The sequence below is a fragment of the Strongylocentrotus purpuratus genome, unplaced genomic scaffold (genome assembly GCF_000002235.5).
Source record: "Strongylocentrotus purpuratus isolate Spur 01 unplaced genomic scaffold, Spur_5.0 spur5_scaffold_14, whole genome shotgun sequence".
Lineage (NCBI taxonomy): Eukaryota > Metazoa > Echinodermata > Echinoidea > Camarodonta > Strongylocentrotidae > Strongylocentrotus > Strongylocentrotus purpuratus.
Window position 1 is genome coordinate 31,441,611 of NW_022145599.1, and position 18,676 is coordinate 31,460,286.

At 37.3% G+C, this 18,676-nt stretch overlaps 1 protein-coding gene across 3 annotated transcripts in view; it reads left to right on the forward strand.

Moving 5' to 3' along the window:
- Positions 1 to 18,676, forward strand: part of LOC115918603 (ubiquitin carboxyl-terminal hydrolase 7-like) — a 49,257-nt gene extending 30,581 nt beyond the window's left edge. For 2 of the 3 annotated variants that reach the window (XM_030984731.1, XM_030984733.1), the window contains exons 17-33: positions 467 to 554; positions 999 to 1,130; positions 2,091 to 2,253; positions 2,858 to 2,957; positions 3,660 to 3,752; positions 4,245 to 4,312; positions 6,038 to 6,138; positions 6,858 to 7,079; positions 8,141 to 8,249; positions 9,190 to 9,267; positions 10,276 to 10,376; positions 10,853 to 10,952; positions 11,378 to 11,494; positions 12,081 to 12,152; positions 14,438 to 14,486; positions 16,093 to 16,143; positions 16,704 to 18,676. In XM_030984731.1, coding sequence (XP_030840591.1) covers positions 467 to 554; positions 999 to 1,130; positions 2,091 to 2,253; positions 2,858 to 2,957; positions 3,660 to 3,752; positions 4,245 to 4,312; positions 6,038 to 6,138; positions 6,858 to 7,079; positions 8,141 to 8,249; positions 9,190 to 9,267; positions 10,276 to 10,376; positions 10,853 to 10,952; positions 11,378 to 11,494; positions 12,081 to 12,152; positions 14,438 to 14,486; positions 16,093 to 16,143; positions 16,704 to 16,804 — 1,745 coding nt within the window. In that variant the 3' untranslated portion in view covers positions 16,805 to 18,676. The remainder of the gene's footprint in view (positions 1 to 466; positions 555 to 998; positions 1,131 to 2,090; positions 2,254 to 2,857; positions 2,958 to 3,659; positions 3,753 to 4,244; positions 4,313 to 6,037; positions 6,139 to 6,857; positions 7,080 to 8,140; positions 8,250 to 9,189; positions 9,268 to 10,275; positions 10,377 to 10,852; positions 10,953 to 11,377; positions 11,495 to 12,080; positions 12,153 to 14,437; positions 14,487 to 16,092; positions 16,144 to 16,703) is intronic. The other variant, XM_030984732.1, reaches the window with a different exon arrangement.

The following is an 18,676-nucleotide window of genomic DNA, read 5'->3' on the forward strand; positions in this document are numbered from 1 at the left end:
AGCCAATGAACTGATTAGATTTGGGGGTCACAAGGTCAAAGTTCACAGGGCTTATTATGTATGCACAAATAGCTTGTGATCGCATTATCATGAGAACCAATCGACAGAATACTATCAAACTCGAGACATGTATATGTATCTCGCAGAGCCAATGAACTGATTAGATTTTAGGGTGGCTCATTATGTATGCCTATAAATAGCTTGTGAATGCATTATCCTTAAAACCGACAGATGGATTGCAATCAAACTTGAGTTTTAAAAATTATTTCTGTTTTGGTTTGTAAAATTGCTTTCTGGCGGATTGATCGTTTTCGACTGCGCGCAGTCAAAGTTCCATCTCGTTTTTTTAGATGCCACTTCGGCAACAAAAGCAGAACTTCTAAGGTTACCTGATCAATACCACAAGCTAGGTCAGTTTTGAAAGAACCATTTATAACTTTGAAAATGTATTTTTTTACCCCTTTAGGTCGTGATATTTTAGATGAAGTTGTCATGAAGGACGTCCAGGAAGATCATATTCCAGAGACGCTCAAGAGGAGGTTACAAGAAGAAAAGTAAGTGACAGGAATATACTTACAAATCGATCAATCCGTCTTATTTACTGGGTGTAAGCCAGAAATATGTTTAAACAATAGGAATAAACTGCCCACTTTCATCTATGGATTATTTAATTCAATTCAATTCAATTCATTCAAATCAATTCATTGAAGAGATTTTGTAAAATAATAAAAAAAACTCCCCCTTTCAATGTTTCTTTTCTTACCCTCTCCATCTTCCCCTTTCTCTATCTCTCTCTCTCTCTCTCTGTCTCTCTTACTCTCTCTCTTACTCTCTCTCTCTCTCTCTCTCTCTTACTCTCTTTCTCTATCCATCTCTATTTCTCGTCCTCTTTCTTATCCTCTTTCTTTCCATATCTCTCCTTTAAACTGATATATATTTTCACTTTTTTCCTCCTTGATTTCATTTTTTTGTAACGTTGTTCGTCTTTCATTTTACAGGAAATTAGAAGCACAAAGGAGAAAAGAGAGGACAGAGGCGCACCTGTACATGACCATTCAAGTGGTCGCAGAAGACCAGTTCTACGGTCACCAAGGCAACGACCTCTTTGACTTCGACAGAATACGATTCAAGTAAGTCTGGCGTCCACGATCTGCATGCCTTTGGTGAATTAATCAATCGGCGTAAAAATCCTGAACCTTGTAGTTTGAGGTAATAGACCAGTTCACGGTTAGCACATTACTGCAATGACCCCAAATATCCACAAATCTTAAAAACATGAAGAGGTCCCACCTTTTACATTTAGAAATAGTCACTCCTGCAGCGATGGAGGTGCTATATAAATAGCCTTTGTTTCCCCTTTTCAAAGAATACTTTCACCTGTGTATCATGGAGTGCGCTGGATGTGCATGAATGAATAATGTTACATAACTATCATGAGCAGTATCCAGTATTTCGTCTCCATGTATTTCAAAATTTGTTCTGCAATGACCTTTATCTGCTCATGCTCAGACTGCAACTGTGAACTGGCTTATTTAATTAAGAACCCCTGATGAAGAGTGTTGTATGGTGTCCATGAAATTTTACATGAGTATGGATAACATCAATGATTAGGCCTACAAAAAAAAAGATGTTGTATTGCCCTTTAGGTCCCATAACATGGGTCAGTCGGTCAGAAATCTTTTTTTTTCTCCCTCTTTGGGCTGAAATTTCTCAGTTTTGAATGCTTTAATACACATTGTTGTTATTCATTAAAAAAAAAAAAAAAAATTAAACGTTACATTTTTTTTGTAATGACGACCGTAGATTTCAAGATTTTTGGGTCGGTCCCAAAGGGCAATACAACATCTTTTTATTTTAGGCATTCTCTGCATGTGCATTCCAATTCGGTGTGGTCTACTCAAAAGATACTTTTACCAACATTTAAAGAGTATCTAAAAGAGTAATATTTAAAGCTTACATTATGAATGTAGTGCATCTGTATCGAATCATATTATTCAGAGCAAAATTCAAACCAAGTGTGTCACAAAAAAAATATTTTGAACAAGTCTAAACTTTAAAACTATTTTCCATCCCATGCTTTCTATTTACAGAGAGTTCAAGATAATGAAGTCAGCCAGCCTTGGGGACGGGCTAGACGTGTTGTCTCAGTCAATGGGCTACCGTATCGATCAGATCAGGATCTGGCCCTTCTCACAGCGGACCAATCACACCTACAGACCCACGTTACTAGAGAATGATGACCCGGTCAAACCGGTATAGTGTTGCCCTGCTTGTTTCATTCAAGAAAAATGAGGATCTTAGTGAGATTGAATTGACATCAATATACTTGACTTTCAGAAGTTTTTATTGAGAAATAAACAATTGAGGTGATAGTCAGTCATGATGTGCATTTCAAAAAGGACTAATCATCATCATTGTGGTTATGGTCATCACCTGTTTTCCTCCTCCTCCTCCCTCCATCCTCCTCCCTTTTCCTCCTCTCCCTTCTCCTACTCTTCTTCCTCCTTCTCCCTCCTCCCCTCCTCCCTCCCTCCATCCTCTTTCCTCCTTTTTCCTCCTCACCCTCTTTTTCCTCTCCCTCTTCTTTCTCCTCCCTCCTCCACCCTCCCTGTACTCCCTCCTCCTCCCTCCATCCTCCCCTACTTCCTCTTTTCCACCTCCCTTTTCCTCCTCTCCCTCTCCTATCTCCTCCAGCCTCCTCCTCCTCCTCCTACTTTTCTTTTTCCTCCTCCAACCTTCTCCCTTTCCCTCCTCCTTCACCCTCCTCCTCCTCTCTCTCCTCCTCTCTTTCCTCCTCCTAATCATCACCATTATCATCATCATCATTATTACTTCTTAACTTATCTATTGATCCTAGATGAATGAAGTAGCAGACGGAGACAGTGTATGGACAGTGTTCCTTGAGACGCAGGATCCTGAAGCACCTCAAGTCTGTCTGCCATCATTCGACAGAGAGAGTGAGTGTACACTTGACATTCAGTGCTGTTCTGTTTGATGTTGGTGGTTGTGTTAAAGACCACCTGTACTAGTTTGGCTAGGAGGGATTAGACCACTCAGGAAGGTCACTGACAGGGGGCTATCTCATCACCTCAGCTCTCGATTAACATAAGAAAAAGAGGATCATGGGGAACCAATGATTACCGATTAGGCATTGTTTTCTATATAGAGGGAGCAAGTAGTACAGTGGACCTTAAAGTGTTAATTTTACATAAATGCAGTAACAGATGAATGGACATTATTCCTTGAGACGCAAGATACTGGAGCACCTGAAGTCAGTTTGTCATCCGTCATGAATAAGATCACTCTTGATATACCCTCATATTATTAGTAAATGTCTAGAAAAGGCTAAAAATCTGGTCCAAATTTTGATGCCATGTGTGTGTGTGTGTGTGTGTGTGTATGTAGTCCCATATAAACATTTTTACGTACTGTGCATTTCACTCTTTGTGATTTTCAGTGAAATTGATTGCCATCCTTGCGATTTGAAAACAATTCAATACAATACAAACATGGCATAAAAAGGGAGACTTATAAGCCATTTTGGTGCCCTGAAGTGATATATCTTGTGCTTGTGTTCGTCATTACAAGGCCCAAGTGTCCTAATATTCTCTCAAAGCTTGTGTATCGGTGACATTTATGATTACTTTCATTTTGTTTAGGTGATGTTCTTCTGTTTCTGAAGCTCTACGACCCTAAGACAAAGAGTCTTTCCTACTGTGGGCATGTCTACGTTCCTATCACTACCAAAATACGTAAGTTTCTTCTTTTTAGTTTGTGATAATACTTAAGTTTTCATAATATTTGCATTGGTGTACTTCATGACCATGTGTCTATACATTAAAGATAAACTTAGTTCTGGTAAAAAAAAGAAAATGAATTCTCGCAGAATTTAACAAAACTTATACTGAATTACAAATAAATGTCATTTGGCAAACAATTTTGGTAGAAAATGTATACTGGCTGAGTAATGAGCATAGAAAGATAAGGAAATCAAGGTAAGTAGGCCCGACACCATTTGTGTAGTCCCATATACAACTTTCTGTGTACAGTGCTTGTTACTTTACCAAGACTGGGCCAAATTTATTATGGTTTTGATGACTCCAGAACCATGCAGTACTCACCAATACTTACATGCTACATGATCAACTTTTTCTGATCCATTCCACACCTTTTCTTTCACAATGCAATCGCGTGACCAGAACTCAACTTTATCTTTAACATTGTATTCTTTTCATCTTGAACAGAGGCACTTGTTCCACTGATGAATGAGAGGGCAGGCTTTCCAGAGACAACAGAACTCATTTTATATGAGGTAAGGAATATCATACAATCAATGGATGTGCAAAGAGATTCAGGGAGAAATGGCGAGAAAACTAAATGTTGTGATGGGATGGTGTGGCTTGCAATGAGGAACTCTTTTCATCTGTTGATTATGCTTGATAGTGAACATCATACAGTCAAACCTGCCTATTAGGTCAACATAAGGGAAACAGGAAAACTAGCCACTGTAGACAGGTGGCCTTACTAGACAGTTTCTACAAGACAGGCTGTACTGCACAGATTTCCTCTTAGAGGGAGACAACATAGGTAACCATTATAGAAAGGGGGTCTCTAAGACAAGATTGACTGTATATAATCAGTAATTCTGCTTTTTTACATTTATATAATGGCTGTGATTTTAAATCCATCTCTGATGGGATATTTCCAAAATGTATTAAGGTTAGGGTAAACCTCTTCATGCTAATGTTTTTTTTTTTTAAGGTAAACTATTTTAACAACCATTCTCAAGCGTTACTGTAGGTATTCAATTTTTATTTCATTCAGTTAAAAAGACATAAATTACATATTAACCCTTACTGTACTGGGGGGGGGGGGGGCCTGGATACCCCTCAAAGGTTACGCCCTGCTTGTGTGGCCGAGCGTTTAAAGGGCCTGGATACCCCTCCCTGGGAGGCCCCCCCCTCGACATTTTCGGAGATCGCGCCGCAACCGCTCAGAATTTTGAATTGTCGTTTCATGACTTTTTTCGTTTAAGTCTTATGCACATTTTGATACCATTTTCGTCGAAATCGGATATACCTGTAAGGTGTTACATAACAATTAGTATGCGCATGTCATAAAAAAAGTGCTATAATTGCATATATTCATGTACAAGCAGAAATGTGAAGATATGAATTGATATCAAATTGCTTTTATATGTTTCTCAAAGTAACTTGATGTATTTCAGAACAAAAGAATACATTAGAAATAAAACAATAAAATACATAAGAAAATAAATAATTGAAAATCGCATCAAATTTGCATAAATTATCATTATTAATTACATCAAATAACTATTTTGCGTTAGAAAAGAAGTTTCATATGAATAATGAGTGTCAACATTAAAAAAGTGGAGTCTGACAATTTTTGTAATGATTCTAGTTCCCTATATATTACCAGATTTGATATTCATGAATGCGTATTCATAATTTATGCAAATTAACCTATGCATTTTCAAATATCATAAAAATAATGAAACCTCATGAATTTGAGATGAAGGAAACATTTATTCAATACATTTGCAAGATTCTTCACAAGTCTACGGACAAATATGTAGAGTTTTCTGTAAAATGCATAAAATTAGCATTTTGCATAATGAATTAGGCTATAACGACAAAAATTTGCATATTAGGAAAAAATTAATTATACCATCTTGTTCCTTACGTAAATATCTACAAACATGCAAATTTTCGCGCTCATCTGACATTCGACGGCCGAGATCATAGGGGGGGCCTCCCAGGCCCCCCCCCCCCCCCAGTCAGAGAGTGCTCGAAATAGCCCAGTACAGTAAGGGTTAAGAACATATTGGACAAGGACATGAAATAAACTGAATAAATTGTAACCTGAAAGGAAACTAAACATTATACAATACACAAGTCAAGACAACAAACATACATTCAAACAAACAAATGAAATATGTCTTGAATTCAAATGATTATTGCAATTTACCCAAAAGAAATTCCTCATTCTGATCCGTTGGTTTGTCTTTCCTACCTAGGAGGTGAAGCCTAACCTGACAGAGAAGATAGAAGACCTGAGTCAACAGATGGACAAGGGTCTAGATGAGCTCATGGATGGTGATATTCTTGTATTCCAAAAGTAAGGAGATATTCAGCTATCTCTTCAAGGCCAACAGGGAGGGTGGGGACAAAATGGTTTTAGCTGAGGATTAAAATGGGTGATGAAAATGTTGCTGATGAGTTTGTGATGGTATAATTAAATAAACATTTACTTTACTTTACTTTAAAGAGAACTGTTGCTGAGCTAGCGACATGAGCACCCCTGGAGGGTGTGTGCGCTCTATAAGTTTACACTATTATTGTTATTATTGTTATTGTTAGACCAAACATGTTTGCATATTTCGCTTGCACCTTAGATTCACGAAAGTTTCATGTTTGACATAATTGAGTCACAATTTACACAACACTAAATCAAAATATTTGCAGTTCATGAAATAATCTTGCCATGATAATGGCTTTCCCCTTCACAATTCATGAAATTTTCATGTCGCAAAAGTTTCTGGTTTTACAGAATAAATTCAGATATCAAGAGACTCTCTAATGCTAGGAGGAGTAGAAAAGTCAAAAATTAATTTTCAGTCAAATTTTGTTTTGAATCGATCATGGGACAGTGGTCCTGGAATCTGGAGATATGGGTATGTGAACACATGCCTGGCTGCTGGATTCCTCAGTTGATGCATAAGTAGTTAAATTACTTGAGCCTCTCAGACTCTAATTGCAGAGTTGATTGCCCCTATAGCAAAGAAATCTATAAGTATGTGGTACTGGTAATTAATCGTTTCTACTGCTGTATTTCAGGGACGATCCCGATAAGATGCAATATGACCTGCCGACGGCCCGAGACTACTTCCGCGACCTCTTCTGCCGGGAGGAGGTGACCTTCTGTGACAAGTCAAACCCTCGTGACCCGGGCTTCACGCTGGTCCTCTCCAACAAGATGAACTACTTCCAGTTCGCCAAGGCGGTGGCCCAGCATCTAGACACGGACATGATGTTACTTCAGTTCTTCAAGAGTCAAGGGTGAGTCAAACATTTCTTTTATGAATAAGCTCTCATTTTTTTCTTCAGTTGGTGATGGTGATGATCGTAACAGAGATGATGATTATATTGAGTATCAGTGATGATGATGGTGATGATGATGATGATGGTGATGATGATGATGATGGTGATGATGAAGAGGAATGATGATTATATTGAGTATCAGTGATAATGAAGAGTGATGAAGGATCAATGAAGGATGTTGAATGATGATGATGATGGTGATGATGATGATGATGGTGATGATGATGATGATGGTGATGGTGATGGCAATGGTGATGATGATGACAATGGTGATGATGATGGTGATGATGGTGGTGGTGGTGGTGGTGGTGGTGGTGATGATGATGGTGATGATGGTGATGCTGATAATGGTGATGGTCATCATCGTGACAGAGATGATGATTATATTGAGTATCAGTGATGATGATGAATGATGAAGGATCAATGAGAGATATTGAATGATGGGCGAATGATAATAAAAGTAGTGAAAATGATGGTAGATGATGACGATAAATGATGGATATAATCATAATGACGATGATCATCATTGTGACAGAGATGATGATTATATTGAGTATCAGTGATGATGATGAAGTATCAATGAAGGATCAATGAAGGATGGGTGAATGAAAATAAAGGTAGTGATGATGATGATGATGGTTGATGATGATGATGGTGATAATGATGATGATGATGGTTGATGATGATGATGATGATGATGATGATGATTTTAATGGTGATGATGTTGATGACATTGGTGATGATGGTGATGACGATGATGGTGATGGTGTTGACAATGGTGATGACGATGATGACGATGTTGATGGTGATGATGGTGATGACGATGATGATGGTAATGACATTGGTGATGATGATGGTGATGACGGTGATGACAATGATGATGATGGTGATGTTGATGACGATGATAAATGATATAATAATGATGGTGATGTTGGTATTAAATGATCAATACCATGAACTAAAAGAAACCCTCCGTCCCACCTACCCATTGACTGAGCTGCGTCTCCTGTTTGCTTTAGTCACAGAGATGGACCTGGCCATCCTCTAAGATGTACGTTTGAAGGTACATTACGAGATCTCCTACCGCCCACCAAGTCAAGGCAACCTAGGAAACTCTACTATCAGATGGTGAGTGCATTCATATGTTTAAGTATGTGAGTCAAACACCCAAGAGGCATATCTTGTGTTTTGTATGGAGGGGGGGGGGGGGGGGTACAGTTTCAAAATTCTATAAAGCAAAAAAAAAAAAAAAAAAAACCATGATAATCAAAAACTTTTGTTTTTAACAAAAAAAAAAAAAAATGTTTCCAATCTTAATATTATTTAAAATGTCTCTAGCAAACTATGTTCTCTAGATGCCTTTTGGGTGAGAACAAAAAGAGAGTGGGGGGCACATTTTCTTTTGCGTACTTATGTTTTCAGCTTGTCGCAATTTTGTTTTGTTTGTTTTGATTTGGATATCAATAAATTAGTTTGAATTGAATTTGTAAGCAATAGTGGGTTATAAAGTGTGGGGGGGGGGGGGGCATAGACCTGCTGTGTGCCTAACCCGTTTGCAACTGAATTGCTCCACCTGCACTTGGCCTGTAAATGTGACATTAATCAACCCATTTTGTTTGGTTAAATATCACAATAAATATATGTGAGCAGTTTGAAAGAACCAGTCGTTTCAAACAGTGACATTTTTTTATTCAAGTTAACATCATGGCTATCTTTCTATTTGTTCTTACTTGCTTTGATGTTTTGATGTACACATTTATTTATTTTTATATATTTTTTTCCCATTTGCTATGTTTTTCTTCATATATATATATATATATGTGTGTGTTTTTGAATATGATTGTATGTTTGATGTAAACTTGCATTTTTAGTCTTTGGACATTTTGACAAGTCTTGAAGAAAACCTTATTTGAATTGAATTGAATTTAGCTTTAATGTAGCATTAAATACCATGATGAATATATCTCTGAGCAGTGACAGAATCACTTTTTTTTTTTTAATAAACAGTATCCTTTTATTTCACATTCATATCAAGTCCACCTTTCTCTCACTTCTCTTTGACACACAGTTGAATATCAGGATAGATGAACTAGAGAACAAGAGGCAGTTCAAGTGTATATGGGTCACAGATAAGCTCAAGGAGGTGGTAAGTCGGTAGCCGATATAAAAAAAGTCCAGAGGATGTTTGACAAAGATCCTAAGTTGAACTTATCTCTAAGTTGGATTTGACAATTATGGAAAGCCGTTAGCATCTTTGAAAGTATTTTGTAAAAGTTATTTCAAAAGGCATAAAATGTTGCTTCAAATTACTCATATTTTCTAATATGAAGGAGATTTCATGTTCTTGATGTGGAATTTATGAAAAGTCTTAAATTCTTGAGGTTTTGCTTTTGAATATATTTAATTTTAAGGCTACAAATGGCTTTCCATAATGTTTACGTCCAACTTAGAGTTAAGTTCAACTTAGGATCTTTGGGCCTTCAAGCCATTGTTTTGAACCCTAAATTCCTCTCCTTTTCTGAAACATTCTGTGTGAAATGTACACAAATAGACTGTATTCCTAATTTTGCCTTGAGAGATTCTTAATTTTTGCTGTGAAAGGTTAGCAGGTATATTATTATTATTAGGTATTTGGCATCAACTGTGCCTGGGAGGTGAAAAGCGAACTGAATCACTGTGACCCTTAGGTCTCTCCTGGTTTAACTGATGGGGGATGTGCAGGTGAACCACTACCCCAGGGTTTCCCCCTACTCTTATACAAATAGTGCAGTGGATTCTTAAAGTACAAAGTGGGTGAATCTCATTTACACAGCGTCTCCATTTAATGTCTTATCCGAGGGACTGAGTGTTCTCCGCTGTAACATAGCCTGCATCTGTGAAACAGGAGAGGCACGTTAACAAGCAATGCAGGCTTCAGTAATCTGCCTTAGTTAGATTTGAATCCATGATCTTTCAACAGGCAGACACTTGAGCGACTAAGCCAACTTGCCTCCCGTCAAGAACAAAACATTGGATGTCTGATTACAGAACATCGGGCCCTATCTATATTTTCAACATTTTCAGGGCATGGGTTGAAATGTCTCTAAAAGCACAGAGTTCCTCAGCTGTTTTAATATGTTTCATTCTGTTTTACTATTGTGTCTTTTACTCGCAGGAGGTTGTACTATATCCTAACAAGACGGACACAGTCAGAGACATGTTAGAGGAATCCAAGAAGCATGTACAGCTGGCAGAGAATGGCACTGGAAAACTTAGGTGAGTTCCGGAAGCCTCATTACATTCCCACTACAATATACTCCTCCAGTCATTCCGAATGTCCACAACTCATCAGTTCATCTCCAGATCGGCAACACCATGTATTTTTTTTCTTTTATTGCCAATTTCTTATGAGAAAGGTCTTGTTTGGAAAGAAGGATTTGACTGAAACTGTGGAGTTTAAGAATATGACGTCTGTATTGAAAAACAGTTGTTGTGAATGTACTGTGAAACCTTTTCCCAATTGAAGGATTTCAATGCTTAATTTCTGGGGTCGAAGGACTTGAAAAACAGCAAAAATAGGCACAGCATGTGCAGAAATGTTTGCTCTTTCTTTATGGCAATTTTTTCTTTCCATAAAATTTTCTTTCTCCATGATCTTGTGATCTTTGTCTATTATCTATATGTATCTCCTTTCGCCATTTGTGTAAGCAAATTCCCTTTGATGTAATTCCTTGTCTCTCTCTGATTTGCAGGTTATTAGATATCATCAGTAACAAGATCTTCCAGCAGTTTGCGGAAGACACACCCATAGAGAACCTGGCCTTACAGGGGACCAAGATGTACAGACTAGAAGTGAGCGCAAGTTTCTATTGATATATTGTAGTTAGCTTTGCATTTAAAAGTATATTTGTAATGGTGTAATATCTTTTGTATGGGGTAAAAAGCGTGTTTTCTGTATATACATACATATCGTATTTGGCAGTAAATGGAAAATATATCATTGCTGGCATTAGATAAAGGCTTTTTTTTTCGTTGATATATTGTTGACATTGGATAATATATTTTCCCTGATGAAATAGCAAATTCTAGATCGAGTAACCGCCTATACATAGTTTTTTTCTTTTGGTGATACCTTAGTTAGAAAAGGATCTCTACTCCTCATTTCTCCCTTCACTTAGCAACCCCTGAAGACAATTTAAATGTTGTCATGTTAGTGCAAGATGGCATACATCTGTATTTCTTACTAATACTTTGTATTTTTTTTCCCCATTGCTCAGGAAATTCCTCAAGACCAATACAAGTTAAGTGACGATGAGATGATAGTATGTGTAGCCCACTTCCAGAAGGATCTCTACAACACGTTCGGTACACCCTTCTTTGTCAGGTTAAGAGAGGTAAGAGGCTAATAACTCAAATAATTTTGTCATCCTGCCAGGTCCCCATTCCTCTCTTGGTTATGGAGTGGCAAATGTAGATCAATGCCTTGCCAAAGGACATTAGTGCCGAGTCGGGGACCGAACATGACACCTCTGAATGTCAGGCACTCTTTGCTTTTGTCACTTAACTCTGTGGTGTTGGTTTATTTGAAGCAGATTACCTCCTCATGCCTCAATAGGCTTTCAAATTCTGCCACTTTGTTCCAGTTACCGGGAGGCTTAAAATTACAGAGAATTAATTCTTCATTGTGAGACAAGCATCAAAGAGAAAAAATGATTCATTGTCATTCACGAATCGATAGAACCGTAGTCCTAAGATATTTTTGTATACTTGTCACTTATTTTCCATGTTATTGATCATGCCAAAAGAGGCAATAGTGATTGTCAATGATACAAATTACAATGATCTCTGAAGTACTTTTTTTTAAATGTTTTTTTTTAGACACAAATTTAATGAGGTGTTTTTAATTAGTACTTTCAATTTTTTAAAGAGTTATACGTGGATGACAGTGAGTGATAATTTATATTCTGTTTTATTTCACAGGGCGAAGCGTTCTCCAATGTTAAGGAGAGGATACGAGAGCAACTAGACGTCTCTGAGAAGGAGTTAGAAAAGGTATTTAAAGCGGGACCGCACTACTTGTAGCTACTTACGCCCTCTATTCAGCCAACAATACCTAAGGCTAAGCAGTACCTGTGGATCCCCCATGGTCTCCTTTTTTTTATGTTAATTGAGAGATGATAGATAGATAGATAGATAGATAAATGGTATTTATTGATTCATTTCCATGTATCGCAGTTACAAGTAACTGAATTGTGCATGAATAAAACATTGATGGTGAAGACAATTATACATTTCAAAATGTCACACTACAATCTACATAATTATGAAGAGCGTGTATATACTATATACCATCAATCTTATACAATATTTCAATTTAAAAATTTGAGTTAAAAAGAAAGAGAGATGGGAAAGCAGGAGAGAGAGAAAGAAAGAAAGAGAGAGAAAGAGAGAGAGAGAGAGAGAGAGAGAGAGAGAGAGGGGAGAAAGGGGACAGATGGACAGAGAGGGAAAACAATTATGTACATGTTGATAATATATAAAGATACAATGCAAGACAAATATAAATATTATAAGGTGAACATTAGAGATATTAAAATATAAATATAGATATATATATATATATATATATATGCATCGCATTCTTCATGTCATAAAAAATTCATTGACTAACTTGGTAAAAAAAATCAGACCTCAAATTTATGAATTAATTATATACTAAGGAATATGAAATTGTAATTTCTTTCAGAGTATATTAAATACAATCATAAAAAACTTTTTTTATACAAACGGATCAAATCTGGGATTGGGCTATTCTGCATACGTTTAGTTTTGCACCTGGGTTCAGGGATCTTGTTAGTTCTTCGCAAAGTTCTATTGTGTGCTCTTTGGGGTATAAATTGTTTGAACTGATCTGTGCATGAAAGAGTTTTTTAAAGAAGGTAACACATAAGTCATTTCGACGACTTTCCAATGTTTGTAATTTCGATTTAGTAAGAGCGTTTGCGTAACTATGATAATCCTTTCCAAAGATAATCCTCAATGCACGTTTTTGTAATCTTTCTATGCGTTGTTTATGTGCACTAGTGAGACCTCCACTCCAAACTTGAGTAGCATATTCAAGGATTGGGCGAATATAGCCAATAAAAATAGTAATCAGATCTTCATGTGAAAGACCGAACTTCCCCAAAGAACGGAGCATATATAGTTTCGCATTCGCTCTTTTTTCAATATCTCTGACATGGGCTTCCCACTTCAAATCGTTTTGTATCGTGACACCAAGTAATTTCACCTGTGAAACAGTTGAAAGAACACAATTTTCGAGAATAATGGAAGACTGATTGACTGGTACTCTTAAAAAACAAATGTCCATTTTAATACACTTTGTAGGATTCAATTGCTTTTTATTAATATCAGCCCACAAAGATAGACATTCTACAGCTTCTTGCATGTTTGAAATTTGGTTTGTTTTACGACACTCAACTAGGGTTAGATCATCGACATATTTAGACATATGTATACTTTCAGAAGATTTGAAATCATTTATCATCACAAGGAAAATTAGGGGCCCAAGTTTCGTACCCTGGGGCACACCTGCATTTACTTGACACCATTCTGAGAGATCGCTGTGATAGCGAACTCTTTGTTAACGTTCAGAAGGAAAATCAGATATCCAGTAAACTACCGCTGGTCGTACACCGATTTCAATTAACTTTATGATGGCAACTGTATGATCTATTCTATCAAACGCTTTTTGAAAATCTGTGAGAAGTATCGTCGATGAAGTTTTTGGTACCTCAGCATTTAAAAAAACATAATGAAGAATATCAATCAAACAGTGTGAGGTCGATAAACATTTCTGGTTTCCAAACTGACAGGGGTCAATATGTTGGGCAATGTCCTGAAACATCCACTTTGCGATGAAACCTTCAATGACTTTAGCAAAGTGGTCTGTTAATGATATAGGTCTGAGTTTGTCAATACGAGCTAATTTGATGAGATAACCACCTGCCAGTGACCATGCAGGGAGGTCTAATCCCTCCTGGCCAAACTAGTGCAGATTCAGGCTTTAATGGAACTTAAAAAGCACTGTATTAGGTATAAAAAATCCAGATATATTGATAACTGAAGTAACCAAATTTCATGAAATATACAGATATGCGCTACATTTAATGTAGACCATTCATGCTTGCGATTGCAGGGCCAATTTACTCAAATCAAAGCTTATTTTAACGGTTGAAATTGCAATCAAGAAACTGTGTATAACATTTGTAATCAAGCTTTTGCAACACCTTTTTATATTTTATGTATATCTTTTTTATTATTTTTTGCATTTTCAGATCAAGTTTGCAATAGTTGTGATGGGTAGACAGACGTACATCGGGGAAGGTGAGTTGATGCAAAAATGTTTTCTCTGACAAAAAAAAAATTGACCTGTTCCATACCTTCTATGCTGTCATATATATATAAATATATATATAATGTACTTAAAGAGAATTTTCCACATTTTGGGGGAAGGGGGGTGTTTCATGAGGTGACTGTCTATAAATACATCATATGGTGTTAAACATGTGATGGCATAATAAAGGGAAATATAATGTGTTCATATTTACCAAGAAACGGTTGCATAGCAATAGGAAGCGACCAAAGACGAATGAAATGAAAGATAACTTGGGTCTTGACCAGAGGCTGGTTCTCACCTCTCATTTCTTTTCGTCTTGGTTTTTTATGCCTCCGCCACCGAAGGTGGTGCCGGAGGCATCATGTTTTTTAGGGTTGTCCGTCCGTACGTCCGTCCCGTTTGACCGTTATCACAATATCTCAAGAACCATTTAAGATTTAAACTTAAGACTCGGGAATAGTATTTATCACCATAGGAAGACGATCTGATTAGATTTTGGAGTACGTAGGTCAAAGGTCACAGGTCACAGAGGTCAACTTATGAAATTCCTTGTATTGAGTTTGTTAGCGCGATATCTCAAGAACCATTTGAGATTTAAACTTCAAACTTAAGGATAGTATGTATCACCATAGGAAGACGATCTGATTAGATTTTGGAGCACGTATGTCAAAGGTCAAGGGTCACAGAGGTCAACTTATGAAATTCCATACATTGAGATTGTTATCATGATATCTCAAGAACCACTGGAGATTTAAACTTCAAACTTAGTGATAGTGTGTATCACTATAGGAAAACAATCTGATTACATTTTGGAGCAGGTAGGTCAAAGGTCAAGGGTCATAGAGGTCAACTTATGAAATTCCATACATTGAGATTGTTATCATGATATCTCAAGAACCACTGGAGATGTAAAAACTTCAAACTTAAGGATAGTATGTATCACCATAGGAAGACGATCTGATTAGATTTTGGAGCACGTAGGTCAAAGGTCAAGGGTCACAGAGGTCAACTTATGAAATTCCATACATTGAGATCGTTATCGCGATATCTCAAGAACCACTGGAGAATTTTCACTTCAAACTTAATGATAGTATGTATCACCATATCATAATATCTCAAGAACCACTGGAGATTTAAACTTCAAACTTAATGATAGTGTGTATCACCATAGGAAGACAATCTGATTAGATTTTGGAGCACGTAGGTCAAAGGTCAAGGGTCACAGAGGTCAACTTATGAAATTCCATACATTGAGATTGTTATCATGATATCTCAAGAACCACTGGAGATTTAAACTCCAAACTTGTTTAAATTGCTCTATGGCGGAGGCATCATTTTCGACTGCACGCAGTCAAAATTCCATCTAGTTTTTTATACATTCAGTAACTTGGAGCAGCTTATAATTGTTGGTGCCTTGCTCGCTATCAGTTAAAACACAACAAATCTGACAAATATGTTTTGCAAACTTAGATTTTCCTGATTTCAATGAAGGTGCGATAGATATTCATATATAAAGGCAGCATGCCTAACCCCTTTAGGCCATCATTACTTCTTGAAGTAATATTTGTCTGTCTTGCCATTGTTTTCTCTCAGAGCAAGAGTACACCGTACGACTGAAAGACTTCCAGCCACAGGGACATGCATGTAAGTATAATCAATCGTACCCTAAAGTGTTACCAATCACATCGAAACATAATTTGATCACTTGGTTTACCATAGCATTGCCAGACGTAGCAACATGTTATGTATGCAAGGTTCATTCTGTCCACACACATGGACTTCATGGACGTCATACCAACAAGCAAATTGCCTACTCTGTCATGATAGGTTCCAGGAACAAACATGTATCAAGTAAGATGTAGTAAACTTGATGTAAAAAGGTGATGCCTAGGTTCTGTTACATCATTCAAATCACATGGAAGACACCTCAATAGGACACATAATAATAATAATAATAATAATAATAATAATAATAATAATAATAATAATAATAATAATAATAAAAACGTTGCTTATAAAGTGCTTACCACTAAAGTCTCTAAGCACCATAATAAACAAAACAGACTGATAAACAATTACATATTAAACAAAACAAAAAAGTGCAAATAAACCTACAAACTTCAGAATGGCTGGATTGTTTGTTTAGATTGAGTCGTTGGAGGGTCCATCATGCACTCTTTCCCATTCCTCTCTCTTTGTTACAGCTAATCCCCAGCCTAGGCCCTGGCTGGGTCTGGACCATGTCAACAAGAACAAGCGACCCCGATACAACTACGTGGAGAAGCCCATCAAGATCTTGAACTGACAAACACTTAACAGACCCAGCCGTACGTATGTACCACCGCTGGAACATTATACAAAACACTTAGAATTTACATAGATATAAATACCGGGGATATAATGATGGAGATTTCGATAAATGGAAAACAGATGGAGGGATAGACGGACAGATATATGGATGGATTGATAGTTCAGTGGACAGAGGAGCCAGGAAAGGAAGGATTTGTAACCAAAGAGCTTCAAGCTGCCAGCGGAGGATTCTAGAGAGGATGGATGGAGGAGAGCCGATGTGAAAGCGACGGCAGCGTCGAGAGAAGCACTTGTTAACACTGAAACACCATTGTCATAGCTGTTAGGGATCCAACACATCTTTGTGAACATGTGTCTTTACTGTGTGCCAATTCCCCTCTTCATGACCTTTAACTTTTCGTGACCCTCCCTGAGGAAACTTTTAAGATTAAGAAATGTAAAAAATAATGTCCGGGCTTGCTTATAAAGCAACCAGTGCTGTTTCTAAAACGATAAATAGTGATATCTAATTTTTTAGAATAAAATGACTTCTCCTCATACCAATAATCATTGATTTTCATCTTCACCACAAATATTGAGGTATTGAGTTCAACCTGTGTATAGAGTTTACTTATGAAAAATTGTTAAGAGTGGCCAAAGTAAACAGGAGGCCTTTATATAGTGATGGCTACTATAAGTGGTCTGACTGTTTGTCTGTCTGTCTATATTAGGCTATTTTATGCTGTATTAATTTTAACTTGTTTAGATTAGTTACCCAAAAATAAAAGTGGCCATTATAAACAGGTGGATTTATATAGCAGTGACCATTGTAGTTAATCTGTTTATATGGCTTGATTTTGGTCTGGTCTGCATTTAGAATAGCATCGATTACACTTTCCCCAAAAGATGACACTTCAATCCTGCAAGGGTAAGAAAGGGATAAATTGGTTATGAACCATGGTCGTTGGCTGTGCTCATTTGTGAACGGTTCTCCGCAGCACTGATTGTAGCCTGGGAGACACGCCCACATCATGTAGAATGGGTGACACGCCCACATCATGTATTCTGGGAAACACGCCCACATCATGTAGACTGGGAGACACGCCCACATCATGTAGTCTGGGAGACACGCCAACATCATGTAGTCTGGGAGACACGCCCACATCATGCCACTCACACCTTTGTGTTTGCGCCAAGGCCATCCATGTGGGGTGCCTTGGCATGGCACTTGTGTCGTCTGCAAATCAATGCTTAGAAATGTAATAGTTGGTATATGTATACATGTAGCAATCCTCACGACTGTTGCTTGTACCTTACATTAGCAAGGTCATTATTAAAGTTGTTTATATTCTGTACACTTGCGTGGACATGTCCCTTTGACGTAAGTTTATCAAATAATAAATTGCACACCTTTGAAATTCCCAGCATCCATTGCCACTTAAAGCCCCACCGCACTAGATTGGCCAGGAGGGATTAGACCTCCCTGCATGGTCATGTAGTGCAGTGGGGCTTTAAACCACACTGTTCTGTCAAATTGAAATGCTGCTTGAAGGGGATCTTTTCAGAAGCAATCAATTAAAGTCATTTCTAGGAAAAGAAACAAAGTTGATTTCCACTACAGTATCGTTATAGTGCATTCACCCAAACTGGCAGCATCTTGTATAATGTTCATGTACTAATATATAATGTATTAGCATTGATCTCATGACATCCCTCCAGCTTGTAATTATTCAGCGATGATTTTATCTGTATGTCATGTCGACTCTGACAGTCCAAAAGTACACAGTATTTTCAAAATTCAAATTTTATCTTTCTTCTTTTTGATGTTTCCTTTGTATTTATTTTCTTTCTTTTTTTTCCGGGAGAGGTAGAATGGTTGTCACGGAAA